The following is a 24,670-nucleotide window of genomic DNA, read 5'->3' as shown; positions in this document are numbered from 1 at the left end:
GCATTCACACACATTGATAGCACAGGAAGAAATTGTGTGAATATTTTATTCATTTTATCTTTTTTGAGACTTTTACGTAATATTATTATTATCGTTGGGATAAAAACTTCATATCAGTTATTTAATGGGGTAAAAACTGCATATCAAGTATTTAATGTTAAGGTAATGGCGAAATTGGAATAGAAAAAATATATAATCAAAGAGAATTGATAACAACAAGAAATCCAGCACATTAAAAAGACAATAAGAAAAAATTGGTTAAGCGTTTTTATATAAAACCTTTCTGTTAGACAAATTTGTCTGACATTTTTAATTTTGAAGAACTATCATTTAAATCTGACATTTTTCTCATTGTCTCATTTTCGTTCTTTATTCCTTTACTACGTTTGCCACTTAAAAGTGCGCGAACAAAGCTGTATAAAATGTAGCATATTTTGCTACCCACACACGTAAGCGATTTGAGTTCGTTCTTTTTCTAGTCGATACATTCTTAATACTAAAGCCTCCAAGGTTCAGTATAAAGTACTATTAAACCCTGCTCATTTCTTATATATTCAATTAACCATGTAGCATACTTTGTCGCAATAGTGTTTTATTTTTTTGGGTTAACCATTCATTTTGCATTTCAGTGTCATTTTAAATAGAAGAAGACTTAAATAAAACCCATCCAACACGTGCAGCGGACAAAAAATTATATGAATTTATCAAATAAAATGAAAGTTAAAAAAGATAAAAAAGCTGAAAAGCGTCCACAGAATGGCGATGAAACACAGGAAGAATCATCGGCAGCCCTCAAAGCAAAAAAGAAACAAAAATTGAGCAAAGAAAATGCCAACGATAAGGATGGCGAGCTGGAGGCGCCACCAGCAAAAACTAAAGCAGCAATCAAAACATTGGATACAAATATTTTCAAATATTTTAAGGATTTAACTAGCGATGAGGAGAAACTGCGTCTGGAGGCAGCCGTACAGCTGCTGCAACAATTAAATCGCAACAAAGATGATGATAAGGTATGAACTCAAGAAATGTGCAACATTTTTTGTCCTCGTGTTAACATTTTCTAATTTAACCACGGATTTTCTTACAGAAACAAAAAGAACTACAATACAGTTTAAAACGTTTGATACGTGGTTGTGGTTCCTCCACCAATGCTTCACGTTCGGGTTTCTATGTGGGTCTGGTTGGTGTCTTGAAATCATTTGCCGCCGATGAGGTACCACTGCAACTAGTTTTGGATATTATGAACAAAGAACTGCATGTGGGATCTGCTGTGGTGAATAAGGAAGATGCTGATGCTGTGGTTGGAAAAATTCTAGTTATTGGTGCTCTTCTGCATTCCGGCCGTTTGGCAGATGTTAATCCAGAACATTTGGAACAAATTACCAATACCCTGTTGCAGTCAACTCGCCACAAAACCTATCATGCCTCGTTGGGTTATTCGTTTTTGTGTGAAATTATCGAAACGGTAAGTAAATTCCGATTTGAAAATTTGAAGTGAATAAGAATGTGATTTAAAATCTAGTGATTGCGATAGGGACCTCAAAATATTTTGACTCTCCAGGGCCGTTAATGTGATTTACAATTGGATATAGAATCTATCGGAAATGATCAAAAGAAATTATACAAAGAATGTTAGACTGAGAAGTGTTATTGTCAAAAGGCTACTCGTATTAGGTTAACTCCTCTGAGTACAATTAAAAAAAACATCCTATAAAGGAATGAAGTATATTCATATTCCATTATTATATTATTCAAATAATTATTAACAAAACAGTGATCTACTTTAATTTTTTTTTTTATTACAAAAATTTTCTTTGGTACAAAATTTGTCAAAAATTCTTAAATAGAAGAATCACAATTTTAATATCAACTAATTACCCAAATTTCTACTTAATACCAATGGCCGAAACGTTCTACAGCCTTGAGCCAAACATTCAAACGATCACGTATTTCGTTGTATTTTTGTGCTTGGGGTTCAAAACAACGATCCACATCACGAAATTGGGCAAGATCCTGGAATGAATTCCACATACCGCTATTTAGACCGGCTGCATAGGCGGCACCCATTATACTGCTTTCGGCATTGCGTGCACGTTCCACACAAATGCCAGTGGCATTGGCCAAAAATTGGCAAACAAAATTGTTGCGTGAAACACCACCATCGACCCTACAAAAGTAATTAATTTTTTTATAAACAATGATCCCACGAAACAGTCTATTTTACCTTAAAATTTTCAATTGCTGTTTAGTTTCCTCTTCGGCTGTTTCCACCAGTTTGACCAAACGAAAAACAATGCTTTCCAACAGAGCCCTAACCAAATGCTCTTTTTGCGTTGAGGGTGTTATACCAATAAATCCCGAGGCAGCCTTGTGATCATTTATGGGAGCCTAGAGAAACAAACCAGAAAGAAAAAATTAGATATATTTTAAAGTCTCGCTCTCCTAAAACTCCTACCCCTAAACCACTGAAAGCCGGCACAAAGTAAACCCCATTTGTATCTTCTACCGCTTCAGCCATTGCTTCAGTTTCACTGGGATTTGCGTAGAGACCACAACTTTGTCCCCAGGCAATAATGGTGCCCATATCATGTGCCGCTCCCTCAACACAGAAGGTGGTTTCTTTGGCATATTGCCATGCCACCAATGGGTACATACCCTTCAACGATGCATGACATTTATCACCTGTTATCAGATCCAAAAATGCCCCCGTGCCCATTGTAATTTTAACATCGCCTTTTTTAAAACACTGTGACCCAAATATGGCAGCACATTGATCACTTATTGAACTTGTTATGGGTATACGGCAATCTTTCCACTGGGGGCCAAAATCTTCGGGATCTATGCAGCCATAATCTTTGTAGGAATTATTGACAATTTTTGGTAAAAGGGATACCTGAAAGAAATATTTAATTTATTTATGAAAATACATTTAGTTTGTATTCACAACTTACCTCAATTCCCGTCAACATTTTCATCATTGGTGACCACTGCAATTGAAATGGATCAAACAAGCCCGTTGCCGTACAAGATGTAACATCCGAAATATGTTCCACTTGTGGATTCTTGCCATTACCCGATCTCAGCTTATAAAGAATCCATGAATCCAACAACTCGACACGCACACATTTACGCTTAAGGGCCTCTTTCAGACGAGTATTGTTTTGTATTTCATACAATAATCTCAAGGTCACCTGACCGTTCATCATCTTCAAAACGCTACCGGCTAGAAAACGATTACTACGCGTTAACAAATACAGGGCATAAGCACAGTTATTCAATGTTTTCATGGCCACACTATTGTTGAATTCATCTACCAAAGTATCGGAACGCAAATCTTTCCAGGTAATAAAATTATGAAAATATTCCTGGGTCTTGTGATTCCATGTTAGAAACGTGCAACGTTGGCTACTGATGCCAAGGCAGGAAATTTGTGAGGGTTCCAAGGCGGCATCTAAAAGCAAAAAAGAGAGGATAAATCGATTAGCAAGGATTTCAAAATTTTACAACTCACTCACCTTTAACAGCATTCTGTATGACCCTTACAATTTGCTGCCACAGGCCCTCTGGTTCTATTTCAAAATAACCCGCCTTGGGATTCAACAGTTGCACCTGTATGTGTGGCAGAAGAACAAGAGAAGCGTAAATTTTCATTCATAAATTTTCATGGCGCAGCACATGTTCCAGTTCTCACCTGCTCCACAGAACAACTTTTAATTTCACATTTTTCATTGAGCACAAAACAGCGCACCGTTGTGGTTCCCACATCCAATGCGGCAATATAAGACATATTTTACAATTTTTGTTGTTGCTGTGTTATTTTCCAAGCGCAAAAAACTTGTTTTCCTTCTTAATGATTGGCCAATATTTATTTGATCTTTGGTTTATTGAAATTATTGCTGGGGGCTTTGCTGCTAATCTTTTTAAACTTTATAGATTGCTGGCCACTTAAGTATTGTTTTATTGTTGTTATGGGTGATTGAGTTTGTTGTAAATTTTGAATTTTTTAACTTGCTTGTTTGTTAGTTTCGCGTTGTTCCATCTTATCGTTTCTTCTAAACTTATTGAATGAATGGTGACAACTGAGTGCTGCGGTGTTTATTTTCCGTTGCTGGTGCTTTGTTTTTTATGCTCTGCACTTCCTCTCTTTTCATTGGTGACATGATAAACTCTCCCTCTCTGCACATTTTATTGGCTCTCCCCCTAAAGTGAGGCAAAGTTCTATTTTATATGTTGAGTAGCAATTGATAAGACCATGTTGGGTGTCACCATAACAAAATATAAAAACCTTAAAATAGGTATCATCTTTCAAAGAATTCAGTCTAAGGAAGTAGAGGAAAGGGAAACATTATTAAGGAGAAGATCACATCACCTGGGAATATTTCATATCCAAATACATAAAATAAACTTTAGTTACGAAAGGAGGAAATTAGTAATTAAAATATGCTTATTATTCTCGGGTCCTTTAATTCCATTTTTCCATGCTCTGTTTCAGAACCTGCACAAAGGAAAACTCGGTTATCGTTGTAAAAACTTTTACATTTTGCAATTCTGGAATATACCAATAATTTATAAGCTCTTTTAATGACAAATTCATTATCCCTTACTGTTGGTTGCGACAATGATTGTATTTTAAAATAATTTGATTTGGAATTATTCAATTGTGTCTAATGAGCAATTCATTCATGAATTTATATTAGGCGCCAATTTGTCTTTTTTTTTCTTTTCATCCACACTTCTTTCCATGGCGCCTTCATTTCACAAACTAACCGCTTGCATTTTATTTTCATTAAATATTGTCTCATTCGAATTTTATAAATGCAAATAATTTGTAATACCTTTTGTACGGACAATGAAGTTTGTCGTTTGAATTATTTAATTTTATTCTTTTTAAATTGATAGCAATTGCTTGCAAGTTAATACCCTTTGCTTTCTTTATTATCATGTCACATTTAAAGAACATTGCTTCTCTGGGGGTTTTTGCACGTTCTCTCTGTGAGAAAATTCCCGGTTTCCTCTTCATAACTCTCTTCTGTAAAAATGTTTCTTTTTTCTCATAAGAAACCAACCCCCCAACAATGGACATATGATGCCCCAAAACAGCTACAGTGTGTGAGATAGAAACAATAACAAACAAATCTTACTCTCTTGCATATGAATGCCATTGAGAGATGTAATAGAATTTCTCTTAACACTACTCATGCGTTTGCGGTCATTGCATTTGCAAAAGGAAATGTGTAAAAAGTACATGACAATTAAAAATGGCGGGAAAATTAGCAGAAAGCTCAAATTGCAATTAAAATCGTTGATTATTGTAAAAAAAAAACAAATAAAAAGCTGAAAGAAAATATTTAATTCAATGCCAATTGAAAAGGAAAGGGGAAAGGAAGGAAATTAATATAATTCAAATCACAGGGGCATCCCTAACTAAGTGGATGGCTCCCAAGTAGTCCCTCCTGGTATTCTATAGAAAAAAATGCAACTTCATCAATTTTACTCAATTTTTTATTTTTTTTTTCTATTTTCAGTTATCACAAGAGCAATTTGAGTTCGCCGTATGGCCTCTGGTGCAAAAGGAACTGTGCAGGCCATGGACGAAACAAAATCTCCAAACCATACACTGTATTATAGTATTGCAAAAGAAATTCCCCACCGTGTTGAATGCCAAATTTCTTAAAGCCCATTTCGGAGGTGCCGAACTTCTAAATTACGAATCCTTCCAATATTTACATAAAATATTTTGGGTTCACAGCAATACGGACATTCTAACCCATCCAGCATTTGAATATTTTGGAGCATATATAGCAACATCGAAAAATTTAACAACATTTTGGCGTGAAACTGTTGATGCTGGTTTGGAAAATCCCACCAAATTGGTGGAAATTGAAACACTGAAAATTCTCACTGACATCATGGATAATTTGGATGTGACAAAGACCAAGGTGCACGACTTGTTGGGTAAAAATTTCATGCACATGCTCATTGAGGGCTTGAAGAATTTGAAACAGAAAAAGGATGAAACTTTGAAGGCGTTCTATGGTGATTTCTTGGAATCTTTGGTGAAATGTTGTGGCAAAATCACACAGGACGGCGATAAAGTAGCAACAATACAACGTTTAATTCTGCCACCTGGTACATTTAATATTGAGAAATTCACCGGCAATCGCATTGTCCACCAGCTGATTAATACGCTGGGCGAGGAGGGTGTCAAGGAGATTTTCAAATTATACAAAAGTATATTCTTGGGAACGTTGGCCAAAAATCCCGAAAATTCTTCCGAAACTTGGCTTAATTTTGAAAGATTGAATGCTGGCTATATGTTGCAACATTTGTTGCAACACAAATCCGTACACAATGCCTATGCATGGAGGGAAGAACAATTGAAATTTCTCTTCACTTGCGGAGTATTCTATGTCACAGATCTGGCAGAGATTTGTAAAAAAGAAACGGCCGGCTCGTTTAGTAAAGACTTTGCGGATCAATGTAAAAATATGTTCTTTACCTGTTTGCAGACTAAACTCCATGACATCGATGAGGAGCAGAAATTGTTGTACAATTTGGCCCAATACTGCCAGGAGAAGTTGGCCCAAAAGCAGGCAAATAAATGTATACGCATAACCAAATTCGATGAGGCTTTGCAAAAGGCATGGCGTTTAATGTATGAAGCTGTGTCAGAAGGCCAAAATAACAAGAAGAAAGCTTCCAAGGACAACAAGCTACAGAGTGTATTTAATATTCTGTTGTTGAACATGGGTCTCCAGCTCTTCCGTGAGCCGGAGATGGCAGCCCCTGCCGTAGAAGATCTATTGAAATGTATGGCTAAAACAAAGGAGGCTGGTAAAAATAAAAAGAAATCCAAAAAGTCATTGGAGGGAGGAGAAGGCGGTGAAGAGCCCGAATGGATTGAGGTGGTGGTGGACTTGTTCCTGCATTTGTTGTCCCAAAACAATGGAGCCCTGCGCAATATTGTCAATGCCTTGTTTCCCCATTTGTGTGATAATTTGACATTAACAGCAGTGCATCAGATATTGGGTGTTTTAGATATGAAGGATGGTCAAAACCCATTGACTGGCAAAGATGAGGAGGAGGAAGATGATGACGAGGACGACGACGATGATGATAGTGAAAATGAAGAAGAGCAGAAGCCTAAGGCAAATGGTAAAAATAAACAAGAAAGTGAGGAAGACGATGAGGATAGCGATGACGATGGGGAAGAGGACGAAGATGATGAAGAAGACGACGACGAGGATGATGACGAGGAGGAGGAGGAAGATGATGAAGAAGGCATTACAGAAATTGACAAACTACGCAATGCTGTCTCCCAAGCCTTGATTGGCAGTGGCACCCAAGTTGATGATGACATGGAATCGGTAGATTTAAATGATATGACCGAAGAGGAAGGCCGCAAGTTGGATGAGGCCCTGGCAAATGCTTTTAAGGCCATGAAGAAGACCGGTTCTTCTCAAACGAAAAAATCAAAAAGTTATCGTGTCAAAACCACCACGGTCATGCATTTCCGTATCCGTGTTCTGGATCTTTTGGAAATCTATTTACAACACAAACCATCTCTGTTGATTTCCATTGAAATTATGTTGGCCCTTTACAATATGTTGGAATATTGTGTGGGCGATGAGCTGAAGCCCCTACAAAGTAAAGTTGAGAAGACTCTGCTCAAATTAACTGCTCTAAAGAACTACACCAACACCGACAAGGATCTCAAGGAAGAGAATTTTGTTGATTTCCTGCGATTGGTTATTGACAAGAAGGCGCCCGCTCCAGTCTTTGAGATTGTAAATAAGATGCGCAACAAATGTTGTTGCTTCCTCATTGGAAATGCCTACAAAATCAATGCCAATGGACAAACGCATAAAATTCTTGCCCTCTGCCGGGAGTATGTCCAAGAATTTGTCAAGTCACGTAATCCCACAATAAATATAACTTTGCTTTCGGACATTTTCAAATTGCGATGGTGTCACAACTACGATCTGGCTGAAGATCTTACCCAGCAGGGCATTAATCTAGAGGCACGTACCTTCCGTCGTATACAAGTCTATGAAATACTCTCCATTCTCTACAAAAACAATGAGCTACAAAAACAAAATGAAGATGAGACCAAAAAACGTTTTAAGAAAATTGAAAAGACGCTCAAGGGACATATCCAGGCGCTGACACAAAATAAATCCCTTAAACAATCACCCAAAGAATTCCAAACTTTGTTGGAATTAATAATAAATGTACAAAAGGCTCATCAACGTTTGGCCACAAGCTCACTTCTGACCACAGATGAAACCCTCAACAGTTTACAAAATCTGAGGAAATTAATACGTCTGGAGTCCACGCATGTTTATCAGCGATTCTGTGGAGCCTTTAAGCTTAATGTTATACGTAATACCGAAGTGCAACAAAAAGAAAATGGAGAAGGCGAAAAAGAAAGTTCTTCTGAATTGGAAGACAATGCATCATCGGCGGATGATGACGATGAGGAGGAGGAAGAAGAGGAAAATAATACTGCCAATGGCAAACATACCAACGAATCCAAGAAATCCACAGCCACAGCCCAAAAGCGTAAACAACAAACTGCCAATGATTCGAGAAAATTGAAAAAACAAAAGAAACTCCAACGACTGGAGGCGGCCTCAAAGGGTCTTAACGGTGGCATAGGATTTTCCCAACAAAATGGAAATGATTCAGATTCATCGTAATTTTTACAATCCATTTTTCCCCCCCAACATTTACTAGTTTGTTTTTAATTTCTATAATATTTGTATGTAATTTAAAAAAATAAGTTGTTTCCATATTTCATTAAATAATCTTATGGATCTGCTGCAAGGAAATTCTGTAAACTATATTATTTTTATATAGAAACAATCGATATTTTTTATTAAAATAAATATGTATGTAAAGACAATAACATGGATTTTGTAATAGAATGCTGTTTATCAGGGTTGGGTCTTTGAAAAGGAGAAATTTTGACAATTTATAACAAATTTTAGGATTGCACCAAATGGCCAATATCAGTGCGAATCATCTGAATTTTGGCACATCCGAATTCCGACCGAATTCAGTCTAGAAGAAAGTTCATCAAATTTAGTGAAAATCGGTTCAAATATAGCTATAGCTCCCATATATAGGTTTCATGCGATTTCGTGTTAAAGTCCCTCACATTCTCCCATGGCTCACAAAAAATTTAGTTTTTGTCATGAAACTTGGAAATGAGCCAAGACACGCTATTTTAAGGCCTAACAACATCGAAGAAGTGAAGCTGACGTTGAATTTGATAGGTAGATGATGTTCGCATCAATGGCAGTCCCATTGGATCTTAAACCATTGGTTCAAGCGACATCTACCTTTAAATTCAAATATGAGATAATCGTGCCTAGGCTCATTTCCAGGTTTCCAATTTTTATTTTTTTTTTTCGAAAAAAGTATAGAAAATAACATAAAATTTTGAGAAATCGCATATATATCCCTTACCCCATTTCAGGTTTATTGTGCAAATAATGGCTAATATAAGTCCAAATGGAGTGAATTTCGGGACGTAAGATTACATTTTATGGAAATCAGCTCCGATATACATATTTTAATAAAATCCTTCTCGAAGTGATATCATGTACTCTATAGCAATGTTAATTGGAATAAACGATTAAAAGGTCTCCTTCAAATTTAGTGAAAATCGATTCAGAATAGGATAGGCCTTCCTTACATTAGTTTCCTCTGAAAGCAAGTTATAAATGTACTTGAAATAAATTCTTTTGTTACGGGAGCTCTGTTAAAAACGCATAGTGGCGTAGGGTATCATATAATTGCCCGCCCGACTTTTGACCTTTCCTATCCTAGTTTAATTTTATTTTTGTATAAAAATATAAATAAAAATATAATAAATAATACATTTTGTATATAATATAAATTAATAAAATTGAAAGAACGAAAATTTTCTCATTTACATTCACCTTTATGTTGTCTCGAACAAGCGGAATTAAGCTTGCCTAATATTAATTTAGACATATAATTACCCCCACTCCAACAAAACGCAAACTTGCCGAAAGTAAACTTGCCTAATGTAAATAGCACCTTAATTGTTGTGTTGCTGTAGTACAGAGTACACACAAAGTACAGCGTGCCGCCGTTGATTGCTTGTCATCTGAGAAGCCGCCGCTGCCAGAAAAAATAAACGTTTCGCTTCGTTTGTCTGGTGGTGTTTCTGGCAAAAAATACACATCCAAAACATAGAAAATTAAATTATTAGATTAAAAAATTTGTTTGTATAAATAATACTATCGCCGTAATATTGTCGCAGACATAATGAAGAAAGTGTTGATGGTGGCGGAGAAGCCATCTTTGGCAGCATCGTTGGCGCAAATCTTGTCGAATGGAAAGAGTCATGCGAAAAAAGGTTAATATTAGTTAGTGATGTCATTATGCAAAGAAAACATTGAACAATAGTTTAGAAAAACTCTCTTAATAACTCTCAATCTTGATTTTCAGGCACCTCCAATTCATGTTCCACACATGAATGGAATGGTGATTTTAAGGGTTCGCCGGCCCTGTTTCGCATGACATCGGTGTGTGGCCATGTAATGTCATTGGATTTTGTTGGCAAATACAACTCATGGGACCGGGTCGACCCGGCAGAATTGTTTGGTTGTCCGACGGAGAAAAAGGAGGCCAATCCCAAACAGCATATGCCCAGCTTTTTGGCCAACGAGGCCAGGGGTTGTGATTATTTGGTGCTATGGCTCGATTGCGACAAGGAAGGTGAAAACATTTGCTACGAAGTCATGGAGTGTGTATCGCGTGTTATAAACAATGTTTATAGCCGCAATGTTACGTATCGTGCTCATTTTTCCGCCATTACGGAAAAAGATATTAAGGGTGCCATGAACTCATTGGGTTATCCCAATGAGAATGAGGCCAAGTCTGTGGATGCCCGCCAGGAATTGGATTTACGTATTGGTTGTGCCTTTACCAGATTTCAAACGAAATTCTTTCAGGGACGTTATGGTGATTTGGATTCCTCGCTAATCTCCTACGGTCCATGTCAGACACCCACATTGGGTTTTTGTGTTAAACGGCACGATGATATACAGACCTTCAAACCGGAAAGTTTTTGGAATTTACAGCTGACGGCAGGTCAACCGGAGTTTTCGTTTGAATGGAATCGTGGAAGGGTATTTAAAAAGGACATAGCCACAATGCTGCTGAATTTGGTAAAGAATCAAAAGGAGGGGCTGTAAGTAATGCGAAGATCAGTGATGGAACTTATTTTTAATTTATTCTCCCTTTGCGTTTAATAGCATTGAAAGCGTCTCCTCCAAGGAACAAAGCCGGGTACGTCCCCAGGCCTTAAACACCGTCGAACTTATGCGAATTTGTAGTTCAGGTTTGGGTATTGGACCCTTTCAGGCCATGCAAATTGCTGAACGCCTTTATACCCAGGGTTATATCAGTTATCCGCGTACCGAAACGAATCAGTATCCAGCCAATTTCGATTTAAAGTAGGCTCAAATAGCCTTTTAAAATGGAATTTTCTAATAAATTTCTTTATTTTACAGTGCCGTTCTTCACATACTCAAACCCTCTTCGGAATTTGGTGCCGAGGCTCATGCCATATTGGCTGACTTCAATGCACCGCGCAAGGGCAAGGACTGCGGCGACCATCCCCCCATTACCCCCATGAAATTGGCCACACGCAACGATTTCGATCGCGACACCTGGCGTGTCTATGATTTTATATGCCGCCATTTTCTGGGTACCATTTCAAAGGATTTGAAATATCGCGCCACAACCGTAAAACTGAAAGTTGCCACCGAAACATTCACCTGCACTGCCAATGTCTTGGTTGATCCCGGTTTTACCAAAGTCATGACATGGCTGGCATTTGGTCGTGATGAGGCTGTACCCACATTTAGCCAAGGTGAAAAGGTGACCATAAACGATGTACGCTTGGCCGAAAGTCAAACTAGCCCTCCCGATTATTTGACAGAGGCTGAATTGATTACGCTTATGGAACAACATGGCATTGGAACGGATGCCTCTATACCGGTGCATATCAATAATATATGTCAAAGGAACTATGTGACCATAGAGAGTGGGCGTAAACTCATACCCACCACACTGGGTATTGTTCTGGTCCATGGTTATCAAAAGGTAAGAAGAGGTAATTTCTGTTTAAAAGTCAGCTATTAATCTTAAATTGTTTTCAGATTGATCCTGAGCTGGTCTTGCCCACCATGCGTTCAGAGGTGGAAAAGATGTTAAATCTGATTTCAAAAGGCTCCGCAGACTTCCATGCCGTACTCAAACATGCCATCGAAATATTCCGTTTGAAGTTTTTGTATTTCGTTAAAAATATTTCCAATATGGATAGTCTGTTCGAGGTGTCCTTTTCACCCCTGGCCGAATCGGGGAAATCCCATTCACGTTGCGGCAAATGTCGTCGCTACATGAAATACATACAATCCAAACCTGCCCGCCTTCATTGTTCTCAGTGTGATGAAACCTATTCCCTGCCTAATGGTGGTAATGTCAAGGTTTATCGTGAATTCAAATGCCCGTTGGACGATTTTGAACTGTTGGCATTTACCACCGGGGCCAAGGGGCGTTCATATCCCTTTTGCCCCTATTGTTACAATCATCCTCCCTTCAGGGATATGCCAAAGAATGCCGGCTGTAACTCGTGTACACATCCCACCTGCCCGCATTCGCAAAACACCTTGGGCATATCGGGCTGTGTGGAATGTGAACATGGAGTTTTGGTACTTGACTGTACGCTGGCGCCCAGTTGGAAGGTTGGTTGCAATAGATGTGATGTCATAATTAATTGCTTTAAGGGGGCCACCAAGATTACGGTGGAAGGTAAGAGTTCAAGAGTCTAAGATTCCAAGAATATGTTAATGAATATCCCTTTGTCATTTCAGATGAAAAATGCGAGGAATGTGGCGCCCAGACCGTCAATGTTGTCTATAAATCGGATAAAACGAAATTCAAAGACGGCTCGGAGGAAAAATCTGGTTGTATATTCTGTTCAACGGATTTCACCAATCTGGTGGAGAAACATCGTGCAGTGGCCTCACGTCCTGTAAATATACGCAGTGGCCGCGGTGGTACGCGTGGCGGTCGTGGTTGTAAACCTGGCCGTGGTGGTAGCGGTCGTGGTGGACGCGGTGGCTCAAGGCAACCCAAAGATAAAATGGCCCAACTGGATGCATATTTTGTATGAGAAGAAAATATGCCAGGGAATTATTTCTTAATGCTAGGTTTTGTCATTAAGTCATACTTATAAAGCAAAATATATATATTAGTTTGTATTACAATGAATGTTTTGTAAGTAACAAACCAAACCGCCCCCCTCCCCCCCACATACATACTATGTATCTGTGTCAATGCATTTTCTGCCCACTCAATCTCTATTTATTAAAGTAGTTTCTCTTTTTTTATATAAGACATAGAACACATAAGTAAAAGATTGATATACAAAACCCAAATGGAAATGTAGTATTTATTTGTTAATGCAGCGAAGGTAGGAAAAATCCCAGGGATGGTTGGTTTAAAGCGGGCTTTTTTAGGTCAATATTGCTTTGCCTTTTTTACAGGATTCTGTTCATTATTGTTTTAGATTTATGATAATGTCTGGGTCCTGAAACCAAACATTTTTGCTGTTATGCACATTTGCTAAGAAAAGCAGGGTGAGATGAAAAACTCCAACCACCATCAGACTGCTGTCATTGCACTCGTCCGACAGCTGTTAAAAATATTCCAGTGATAGTTCATTATATAGTTTACAGGCGTACAAAAGCACTTCGGTGAGAATTTTCCAGAAAAAAAAAGTTATTCGTGATTGATTGAAGCGTGATAGTGTGATTTCTTTCTGGGAAACCACAAGTGGCTATCGTTAGAGCACTCCAGCATTTAAATGTGAGTAAATCTTTTGAGACTCGTACCATCGCTCGTTACCGTGATACTGGTAGCGTAGCCCGACGACGTCAAGGAAGTGGACGGAAGAACATCAACAGCAACATCAGCTGAAATGGTTCGAAAAGTAAAGAAGCGACTTGTTCGATTCGAAAACTAAAGAAGCGTCGCAGTGGCAAAAAAATGGCTCGTGAGCTGAACATATCTCAAAATTCCATTCGGCAAATATTGAAAAATGGGCCATTGATATTCCAAAAAGTGCAGGAACTTCCACCGCAACAGAAAGAAAATAGACTCAAAAAAGCTAAGGAATTGCTACCCTTGGCCGAAAGAGGTGACCTACCGAATTTGGTTTTCTCCGATCAGAGAAAACATTCGTTGTCCAGCAGTTTGTAGACAAACAAAATGATCGTGCTTACTTGCCAAAGAGGAGGTCAGCTGAAAATTTGCACCTTCGGTTGGCCACCAGAACTCAAACGCCGGCCATGGTGATTGTGTGGGTCGCCATAACAGCCGATGATCGCTCTCCACTAGTATTAGTTGACCGTGGCATCAGAATAAATGAAGAAATATTATCGCGAATATATTTTAGAGTGTGTATTTAAGGATTTGGGCACGCAAACATTTTTTGGCCGCAGACCTTGGACATTCCAACAGGACTCAGCATCATCGCAATCTGCACGCGTCACCCAAGAATGGTTACAAAATGAGGTTCCTCGCTTCATTTACAGCTCACAATGGCCAACAAAATCTCCGGATACCAATCCCTTGGACTATTGTGTCTGGAAAAGTTTGGAAAGCAAGGTTGGCACTAAAAAATACCAAAGTGTCGATAACCTCAAGCAAGCGCTTCGCCGGGAAGGGGCCAAAATACCACGGAGCAACATTCGGGCAGCGTGTGACGGTTTCATTGGCCGTTTGAAGGCCATAATTCGTGCCACTAAAAAAATACCAAAGTATCGATCACCTCAAGCAAGCTCTTCGACGGAAATGGTCCAAAATGCCACAGAGCAACATTAGGGCAACGTGTAATGGTTTCATTGGCCCTTTAAAGGCCATAATTCTTGCCACAAAAAAAATTCCAAAGTGTCGATCACCTCAAGCAAGCGCTTCACCGGGAATGGGCCAAAATACCGCAGAGCAACATTCGGGCAGCGTGTAACGGTTTCATTGGCCGTTTGAAGGCCATTATTCGTGCCAAAGGAGATCAATTCGAACAAATCTAAACTTATTCTAAAATATGACATTTTTTGCTTTCATTCAATAAAATTTAAAAAAATATGTAAAAATTATGGCGTTTGAATTTGTTGCAGTTTTTTTATCTCGCTCTGTAGTTTGTGGAAAACATTGCATTTAACCTTCAAACAATCAAGTGTCTCCACATCAATGACATTGGAACAATATGAAAAAAACGAAGAACAAAGCATTAGACGTTCTCACAATTTCTACCTATGATGTATGTTTTTAACCCCAAACAATGGACACATTTTCCTCTCACACACTACAGACATATGTATGTTGTTGCACTGCAAAAACCTTCACTTTGGTCAATGTCAAATTTGGTATTTTTCCTACAGAAAATTTGATGCATATTTTATTATTTCATCAAAACCTGCCATTTAAAATGGCATGCATGCAAAAGTGAGGTCATTGACTCGGGGTGATTCGATAAAAAAAAATGTGAAAACCTTCAAGGGATCCCATTGAAAAAAATGCTGGCTACTTTCACAGTTTGTCCCCAGTTGTAAATCAATATAAAACTGTGAAAACCTTCAGGAGATCCCATCGATTTTTGAAAAAAAAAAAAAAAAAAACAATTGCTATCTACATTCACAGTTGGTCCCCAGTTGCTGACTCCATATAAAACTGAGAAAACCTTCAGGAGATCCCATCGATTTTTGAAAAAAAAAAAAAAAAAAAACAATTTCTGACTACTTTCACAGTCGACCCACGTCTAGTGGAACAAACCTTCAAAAATTATGTCCTTCCAATTCCACATGTCTACCTGATTTCCATTTGTTGCGCTGCTTATTCGTCAATTGCTTGTCCAGAAGGACGGCAGTGTTTTTGTGAGCTAAAATAAAATTATCAAGCAGAAGTCTGCATTAAGCTCTGAAATACAGAATGACTAGGTAATAGCTTTCTAAAAATATTGTAAGACGACTTAAAAAATATGAATCTAGAAACCTAAGTGGATTTCAATTATCATTTCTATACCATACGTCCTCATAAAGGAGGCTGGCAAAATTAGCTAATGAAAATCTGTTGTAAGAAAGATTTATTTTTTATTTATTTTATTTATTCAAGATTTCGTAACACAGAAGCCTTTTTAGGCCAAAAATAGCATTACAATGTAATATTACCAAATAGAAAAATCTTAATTATACAAATACAAATATATATTTTATGACACATTACTATAAAATACTTTATCTTACTCTATCTTTTTTGTTTAAATTAGAGTTTAAATTTGTTGGCTCCCCAGCCGCAAATACTTAAAGATTAAATACAGAATTATAGAATAGGCGAATAAATCGAAGAAACAACAAGTGAAAAATGGATTCTTTTTCTTCTTCCCTTAAATGTCGCTAACTAATGTAATTTTTTAGAAGATGGAAGATATTAAAAAATTTAAAGGATTATTTTCAAAAAAATATTTGCCCATCCTTTAAGAAATCTGCCCTTCTCTCCTCTTTTTAATCCAAAGCCCCAAACGCAAATCTTGATGTGATTTGGTGATTACCTAGCCATTGACGTACTTGCTATATATATGTAGCTGTGATCTTGATGCCGTCAATGATGATGATGTTGATGATTTCAATCGGTACTTAATTATGTTATAAACATAAATATTAGCCAGAAAAAAGGGGGCTGGGGATCAACCAAAAACACAATGGATACTTTAAGCTAGACAGCAGTACATTCACATATGTCACACAATCAACCTCATACCGACCGACGGCCGCAGTTTGTGGGTTGTAAGCATGTGTGCCGGACAATTGGTCGATTTGATGTTTAACATCAACAAATGTAATAACATAAATAAATTTTTGCTAAAAAATATCTTTGAAGTTGAATTGAGATTAAGAGATTTGAAATTTTTGTTTTGTTTATTTCTTTTTGTAATTTATTATTATTACCTGTTATTTACATAGAAAATGAGATCGTTTAGTTTAGGAAAAGAGGTACAATAAAAGTGATGTTAATTTTAGAAACTAGAAGATGATTCAAACGCAATACGATTGGAGTGCTTAAATGTTATTGGGTTTTTTGGAATTTCAGATATGAGTTTTCGATTATTGGCGTTAAGAAACATAGGGAGGACCCATTAAACGTTTTCAATAACCTGTAGTTGGGAACATTTATCAAAAAACGCATTGTTTTATGAATTTGAAGGCAAGAAATCCGTTAGACGTATCCTGACGTCGACGACTCAATATTTGAGTTGTCTCTGTTAGTTTTTATACCCTACACGAACAAGATGATCGGGGTATTATGTATTTGAGCACTTCTTTGTAACAGGCAAAGGAAACGAGATAGACCCATAGTTCCTTTTTATGATCTACATAGTATCACATACTGAGTCGATTTATGCATGTCCACCTGTCCGTCTGTCTGTCCATGTATTCTTGTAGACAAAGTACAGGTCACATTTATTGACCGATCCAAATAAAATTTTGCACAAATCATTTGTTTGACCCAAGGACGAACCCCATTGAAATTTGAGATAATCGGTCAAAATTTAGATATAGCTCCCACATATATCTTCGTCCGATTTGCTTTTTATTGCGCACTAAATGTGTAATATTAGCCCAAATGATCTGCATTTTGGCACATCCCACTAAATTCAGTCTAGAGACAAGTACGTCAAATTTGGTCGAAATCGGTTTAGACATAGCTATAGCTCCCATATATATTGTTCATCCGATTTGATTTTTAAGTCCAACACATTCGTAATATGCATTCGACAACAATGAAATTTGGTACCAGATATCAGATTTGTCTCAGAAATACCTTTGCCAAATTTTATCAAGATTGGTTCAGATTTGGATATAGCTCCCATATATATCTTCGTCCGATTTGCCTTTTATTGTGCACCAAATGGCCAATATCAGTCCAAATGACCAGAATTTTGGCACATCCCACCAAATTCAGTCTAGAGGCAAGTACATCAAATTTGAACAAAATCGGTTAAGATATAGCTATAGCTTCCATATATATCTTCAACCGATTTCGAGTTAATTGTGCACCAAATGGCCATTATCAGTCCAAAGGTCCTGATTTTTGGTACATCCGACCGAATTCAGTCTAGAAGCAAGTACATCAAATTTGGTGAAAATCGGTTCAGACATAGCTATAGCTCCCATATATATGCTTCATCCGATTTGATGTTTTAGTCCCTAACATTCGTAATATGCATTCAACAACAATTATATTTAGTACCAGATATCTCATAGAGCTCGGAAATACCTTTGCAAAATTTTAGCGAGATCGGCTAAGATTTGGATATAGCTCCCATATATATCCTTAATACGATTTCAGGTTTATTGTGCAAATAATGGCTAATATCAGCCACATTTCCCTTTTTATGGATCTCGGCTCCGATATATATATATTTCAAATATAATCCTTCTAGAAGCGATATCATGCCCTCTATAGCAATGTTATTGGTATAAAAGATTAAAATTTCTCCGTCAAATTTAGTGAAAATCGATTCAGAACCAAATATGCCTCCCATATATTAGTTCGCTCTGAAACCAATCTATAACTGCTCTAAAGCCAAATGTTGTTAGGTGCTATAACCTACTTCAAATAAATTCTTTTGTTACGGGAACTCTACTAAATATGCATAGCGGTGTAGGGTATCATATAGTCGGTTCCGCCCGACTTTTGACTTTTCCTTACTGGTTTATTTGTGTTTTCCTTTCAAGTATTACCTGATTCAATGACCGCACTTCGTTCACATAACCTCAATTTGTAAAATGGGGGTGCTGGTGGCAGTAATAGTTAAATTTATGTGAGCAAGTGTGTATATAAAGAGGTATTTCTATTAAATTTAGTATATTATAGAATGCAAATGACAGTGGATAATATACGTACATACTACATATGTGCAAAGATCCGAAATAAGCTTAAATATTATTCTATTATATTATTTTTTCAATATAATAAAGAGAAGCAAGGTTTTTGTGGTAAAAAAAAATCTTGCTGGTTGTGGAACAGATCAATAATGAATACCATCAAAATTACTTCTTATATTTGTAGGTTTAATCCGACTATTAATTTGCAATCGTATTTTCCTACTTCTTTATACCACCCTCCATTAAAGTTATTAACTAATAACCAAAAGATTTTCACATCAATTGTTTTTCAACAAATGTGTTAGCTGTTCATGTTTAAAAAAAATGTTGGCTTCTTTTTTTTCTATTTTGGTTTGTTTATACGACCGGGGTATATTTTGGTTACCCGATGCCCTTAACTTATTGCCATAGATTTCGAATGAGAAATCTTAACATGTTTTAGGCGTTGCTTGAACTCTCATTCAAACAAAAAAAAAGCTATTGCTACTAATACTAAAAATAGCAACAACAACAACAATTTGTTTCGCATAATTGTCATACAATAAAATCGTTTGTAACACCACCGCCAGCCATCATCAGAGGTAGTCAAACAAAAATCTGGCGGTGAATTGTTTTTCGGGAAGATAATTGTATTTGTAGCCAAAAATAATGGAACTAACCGTTTAGTCTATGACATTTTTAAAAAGGTGTTAATTTTTTGGGGGGAAATCTTATTTGAAGTGAGTTAACAAATCTCTGGCCCAAGAAGTTTAAATGCCAATCTAAAATCTAAATGAGATAAAGGAATAAAAAACGTTTTTTGCAGCTGGCCGAGGTTCAAATTTGACATGAGTAGGGGTTAGCGATATTTAGAATAAGTTCGTAATCAATTGCTGTTTTAAGTTCTTAATTAGGGGTTTTCTTCTTCACCTAACCCCAAAATGAAGACTTGTTAGAAATTTGTTAGATTTTTAAAAATCTAAATAAATAAATCTTTATTTACATTTTTATATGCAATCTGCAATATATATATACAATAAAATATGTTTAGTATTTAATAAAAAATAGTCTAACCTTTTTTCGAAATTAATTGAATCGCCTGCCAAATGAGACATTTTATATTCAATACTCTAAACCAACACTGAATCATTTTAATTGCATTCTTTAATTATGGGGTTTGTTGTACATGCACCACATTTTTCCCTTGTTGTTGCTGTTGTTATTGTTATTGGATATAATTAAAATAACAATTTAAGTTTAATGTCTTGCAAAATAAACAAATAAATCTAATCAGATCAATTTGAAATGTTCTACTTAAAATTTAGCATGAATGCTTACAAATTGTGAAGTTTTTTTATGGTAAACACTTCTACTTGCGTACGACTGGAGAGAATAATATTGGGTTCTATTGGACTTATTGCTAATTTAAATTTTAGCAATGCTTGTAGGGAATTTTAGAGCTTCTGACATAGAAATAAACATCGATTTTTATACCCTCAGCCATATGGCTAGGAAAAATTACGCGTATCTAATATAAAGTATAAGAAGTAGTTGATATAGTCCAAATCTGGCAAGTTGTAATAATTATAACAGTCTTAGGTCAGATACGAATAGTTCAATATTGGCCAACCGGGTATATACATCTGTCGACAAAACCGACTGATACTTGCTCTGTTCCAGAACCTGCAAAAATCTACTAGTTTTGCATTTTTTCGATATCATAAAGGAAAAATCGGTTATCGTAGTAAAAAGTTTTACATTCTTGCAACTCTGGAATCCAGAAACTATTTTACTTGTTTTTTTTTTCTGATTTTTTTAATAAACATGTCCAGCAATTTTTTCCAGTACAAATATTTTTGAAACTTAGGTAGTTGTTAAACGGGTCAAAATAGCGTCCTTTAATATAAACTTATCCAATATTTTATTATTTTTAATTAAATCCATGAGAAAGTTTTAAGTCAATTGCATTGAGCCAAAGGGTGGGTCTCTTCGTTGAATTATTGACACCCCGGCATCTTTATCTTAAACCCAAGTAAAATTCAAGTGTTTTTTATTTGTTTTATTAAATTTACTGTCAGCCAGTAATGGAATCAATTAAATAATTACATTCCCAACTAATTAATTACAATAATTCCTTTAATTTATGATAATTTAAACCACTCCCTGTAATCTATATTTCAATATTGTAACATTAGAGCATAATAACAAATCAAAAACGATTTTCAAAACTTATTGCCCGTAAAAAATTGAGGTTGATTCATAATTCAGAGACTACTGGCAAAAGGCTAGCCAGGCACTCTCACCTGTCGCAGTGAATTGTGAGCGTTGTACATCCCCCACCATCCATCCATACAACAATGTTGTTTACTCACCACAAAATAAGATTCTATACACATCGTTGGGTTGCCTTACTGAATGGTCATTGTTCACTGGTGTCTGTCCGGCCCTTAACAAGTGGCTTAGCTAGTAACAGCTATTTGCAAGCTGTTGATGTACAAGCTGCCGATGCTCAATGAACAATGATTCTTGCTGTATGCTTTTGCGCGCATTGAGTTGTTTGAGGTAAATATTGTGATGATGGCAAACGGAATTGACCGGCTATAAAAGCTATAGACTCTCCAGAGTTAGGTATTAGTAGCTGTTTAGTAGTTTTAGAGTTAATAGCTTTTGTGAATTTGAACGGATTACCACAGTTGCCAATCTCCATTTGTTTTATTCAAAGCCAACATGAAGTGTTTTGTAAGTTAATCCCATAAAAAAGGATAAAAATGCTAAAGTGTATATGTGTGTGTTTTTAGATCATTTGCGCTGTTATTGCCTGTTCCCTTGCTGTTTTTGTAAGGGCTGAAGATGATCAGATTGCTGCTGCATCAGAAAATTCTTCGCAAGATCAATTATCGGCATCGGCCAGCAGTTTGAATCCTTATTCGGAAAAACATCAAGGCAAGCGATACGTAGGTGGTTATAGCGGACTTGGAGGCTATGGTGGTTATGGAGGTCTAGATTCGACAACATTGGGCTATGGTGCTGGTCTAGGTGCCTATAGTGGAGCCCTGGGCGGTGCTGGTTATGGCGGTTATGCCGGCTACGGTGGTTATGGCGGTTATGCCGGTTATAACTCCAGATTGGGATTGGGTAAGTTGTGTTTAATAAATGTTTGAAGCAAGGGTAGCCGTTACTTTCATTCAATTTGAATTTTTTTAAATTCTTAACATAAATCAAATTTTATTTGGAGATCTCAAGGTCCATTCAGTTCATCCTAAATAATCAATTTCTACACTTTCTTCACATGGTCTTCATTACTATAATTTCATCGTGTTATTAAAAATCTAAACCTACAGTTTCAAATAAGGCCCTCTTTAGATTAATTTCTGTGACCGGGACATGCGGGTTTCAAGGTTCTGCAATCTTTCAATTGTATTAAAAATGGAAGAATGTCTATGGAGCTTCCGTAGCACCCTATTAATATTTTCTGTTTTTTAATTTTATCTCAGAAAAGTTCAAAGATTTCAAATCCTTGTACTTTTCTCCGTCTCGGTTGGCATTTCTGCTCAGAAAAGTTCGATGACGTCAGATACTTGTATTTTGCTTTTCTGCAATTTCTGTAAATCTTCTGTTTGAAACATGGGTTTCCAGACAGCCCTTTGTATATAGAGTAGTCAATTTTGGATAGTGTTATAACAATAAAATCTCTTCTGATGCTATTTCGATAATTAGGGGCAGCTCCTATATTTATTATCCACAAATTTTATATGGTATAATAAAATGGAGTATGGATATACTCCTTGCATCAGTGTCCTTACCTCTTCAGTGGAAGTGATAGGCATTGACATCAGGGATGCGATTTTATCATTTCCAAGTCTTTATTAAACAGTTATGCAATAATATTTTGTGGAAACCTTTCCAACTTTGATTTCCTTTGAGATATTATTAAGAATAATATCCCCAAGATTTGAACATGACCTCAAAATATTTTCCCCTCCCAAAAAAAAAAAATTAATTTTTTATGTTTTACCCCTTTTTAGATGGCTATGCTGGTTATCCAGGCTATAATGGTTACTATCCCGGCGGCAGTTATCCCTATGGCAGCACATACTACAACAGCTATCGTGCTGGTGCCTATCCTTATGGTCGTGGCACTTATGGTTACAATAGCTATCCTTCTAGCTATTATTCCGGCGGTTATGGCAGCAGCATTGTTGGTGGTGGTTTGGGTGCCTTGGGTACACCCGGTTATGTACCACCTGTTGCCGGTGCTGGTTACAATTATGGTCCCGGCATTACCGGTACTGTTTACTAAAAGCAAAACCAAAATGAGAGTCTGACTCTCTCATTTAAGTTCAAAATCAATTTAGATCAAATTCTAAAATAATTTTTTTACGCAAAATAAATTAAAATATGAATATATATAAAAAAATCTAAGGCGTTTTCCACTTTTTTATTTAATAAATGTTTTTAGAATATGCCACTAAATGGTTTCAATCTTTCCCTCGAAATATTTAAGAGACAAGTCTGCCTATCTATCAATCTATGATGAAAACTGATTCGATTTAATTTGTAAAATCGGAATTGTATACATTTTTGTGGTCGTTAATAATGTAAAAGACATTTCTTTGTCAGAGCTCAAATTCTACTTCTTGTACACACCCTCGTTTCTTCATTGAAAAAATACCAGAATTCCTTTTTACAATATTTTGGTAATTTATTGCTGCCATATTAACATTGTTTACATATTTCACAATAACATTTTAATATTAAATTGGAATTAAATACATATATAATTTAAATGAGATTTTCTATTTCTTTATTCTTTATAGTTCGATTAAGTTTAACAATTTGCACTAAATAAGAGGAAATGACATAAAATGTGGGTGGACAATAGGGGTAGGGGATAGTCATACATTCTCAAGCAATAAAGAACATACCAACATATGTGGAACATAGATTAAACTAACAAAAGGGGGCAACATACATGGAATGATAGAGTACATATCAAGTGTTATTTTTCGATAACATACATATTAAACAAAAAAATTGATTTTGAAATAAGAAGAAAAGATGAGGGGAGAAAAGTAACTAAAATTAATGACTAACACAATGCAAATGAGATAAATTAATGAGTAAATTTGGTTAATTGTACATAAATTTCGGATTAGCTGTTTTTATATGTTTACGTTTCCGCCTTCCACTGTTTAACCTTCCTTCAAAGAGTTACCCCATTCACGGGCAATCATGAAAATTGTATGCTGATTTAGTTTGGGTCCAATCAAAGGATTCATTTGGGCCATGTAACAGCATAACCAAAAAAGCCAGCAACAACAACCCGTTAACATTAATGTGCAGCGTATTAGATTTTGATGTGGCCCTTTTGGCGTCATCATGGGCAAGCCAATACCAACTCCAGCCCATACGGCAGTAAAGAATAAAATTGGAAAGAATGAGGCTCCCATTTTGTAGAAATATTATATATTTTAACTTTTTTCAGCAGGAAAACACCAAGAAATTATTTTTTTTTTCGTTTTTTTCTGTACAATGAAAAACAATGGCAATGACAGCTCACAGAAAATACTATCTTCTTCTTATTTATGGCAAGTATTCACGGTGGCTTGACGACATTTAGAAACAAACAGTGTTGCCACTGTGAAGAGTAACCAGGAAATGAAAATAAAATATTTTATGGCAAATTGACTGTTGAACTGCAT

The 24,670-nt window shown here is 36.4% G+C and overlaps 4 protein-coding genes across 4 annotated transcripts; 3 read left to right on the top strand and 1 right to left on the bottom strand.

The window, feature by feature from the left end:
- The first annotated feature begins 645 nt into the window (after positions 1–645).
- On the top strand, positions 646–8,721 carry LOC131802320 (myb-binding protein 1A-like). Its single transcript, XM_059122386.1, has 3 exons — positions 646–1,010; positions 1,088–1,465; positions 5,526–8,721. The coding sequence occupies exons 1-3, from the start codon at positions 696–698 to the stop codon at positions 8,697–8,699; spliced, it is 3,867 nt and encodes a 1,288-aa protein (XP_058978369.1). The 5' UTR covers positions 646–695; the 3' UTR covers positions 8,700–8,721.
- On the bottom strand, positions 1,809–4,351 carry LOC131802321 (putative glycerol kinase 5). Its single transcript, XM_059122387.1, has 6 exons — positions 3,692–4,351; positions 3,516–3,609; positions 2,952–3,451; positions 2,456–2,893; positions 2,225–2,388; positions 1,809–2,167 (listed from the first exon to the last, which is right to left on the bottom strand). Exons 1-6 carry the CDS (start codon positions 3,785–3,787, stop codon positions 1,891–1,893), a joined length of 1,569 nt encoding a protein of 522 aa, XP_058978370.1. The 5' UTR covers positions 3,788–4,351; the 3' UTR covers positions 1,809–1,890.
- Positions 8,722–10,154: 1,433 nt separating the features above from the next.
- Positions 10,155–13,481, top strand: LOC131802319 (DNA topoisomerase 3-beta-like). The gene is made up of 6 exons (XM_059122385.1): positions 10,155–10,390; positions 10,483–11,227; positions 11,292–11,492; positions 11,550–12,144; positions 12,201–12,852; positions 12,915–13,481. Exons 1-6 carry the CDS (start codon positions 10,300–10,302, stop codon positions 13,214–13,216), a joined length of 2,586 nt encoding a protein of 861 aa, XP_058978368.1. The 5' UTR covers positions 10,155–10,299; the 3' UTR covers positions 13,217–13,481.
- An 8,068-nt stretch (positions 13,482–21,549) lies between these two features.
- LOC131802280 (prisilkin-39-like) lies at positions 21,550–23,383 on the top strand. Its single transcript, XM_059122247.1, has 3 exons — positions 21,550–21,707; positions 21,767–22,103; positions 22,994–23,383. Exons 1-3 carry the CDS (start codon positions 21,696–21,698, stop codon positions 23,266–23,268), a joined length of 624 nt encoding a protein of 207 aa, XP_058978230.1. The 5' UTR covers positions 21,550–21,695; the 3' UTR covers positions 23,269–23,383.
- Positions 23,384–24,670: the final 1,287 nt, after the last annotated feature.

Source organism: Musca domestica, unplaced genomic scaffold, assembly GCF_030504385.1.
Source record: "Musca domestica strain aabys unplaced genomic scaffold, Musca_domestica.polishedcontigs.V.1.1 20, whole genome shotgun sequence".
Classification (NCBI taxonomy): domain Eukaryota; kingdom Metazoa; phylum Arthropoda; class Insecta; order Diptera; family Muscidae; genus Musca; species Musca domestica.
Note: the sequence above shows the minus strand (reverse complement) of the source record. Positions and strands in the feature narration are given on the sequence as shown.

Bases quoted from the DNA above. Each gene is read 5' to 3' on its own strand.
- LOC131802320 (XM_059122386.1), top strand. From the start codon at position 696: ATGAATTTATCAAATAAAATGAAAGTTAAAAAAGATAAAAAAGCTGAA. The intron at 1,011-1,087 runs GTATGAACTCAA...ATTTTCTTACAG, and splicing joins GCAACAAAGATGATGATAAG to AAACAAAAAGAACTACAATA. The intron at 1,466-5,525 runs GTAAGTAAATTC...TTCTATTTTCAG, and splicing joins TGTGTGAAATTATCGAAACG to TTATCACAAGAGCAATTTGA.
- LOC131802321 (XM_059122387.1), bottom strand. From the start codon at position 3,787: ATGTCTTATATTGCCGCATTGGATGTGGGAACCACAACGGTGCGCTGT. The intron at 3,452-3,515 runs GTGAGTGAGTTG...TTTTGCTTTTAG, and splicing joins CATACAGAATGCTGTTAAAG to ATGCCGCCTTGGAACCCTCA. The intron at 2,894-2,951 runs GTAAGTTGTGAA...TATTTCTTTCAG, and splicing joins AAATGTTGACGGGAATTGAG to GTATCCCTTTTACCAAAAAT.
- LOC131802319 (XM_059122385.1), top strand. From the start codon at position 10,300: ATGAAGAAAGTGTTGATGGTGGCGGAGAAGCCATCTTTGGCAGCATCG. The intron at 11,228-11,291 runs GTAAGTAATGCG...TGCGTTTAATAG, and splicing joins AAGAATCAAAAGGAGGGGCT to CATTGAAAGCGTCTCCTCCA. The intron at 12,145-12,200 runs GTAAGAAGAGGT...AATTGTTTTCAG, and splicing joins TGGTCCATGGTTATCAAAAG to ATTGATCCTGAGCTGGTCTT.
- LOC131802280 (XM_059122247.1), top strand. The intron at 22,104-22,993 runs GTAAGTTGTGTT...ACCCCTTTTTAG, and splicing joins TAACTCCAGATTGGGATTGG to ATGGCTATGCTGGTTATCCA.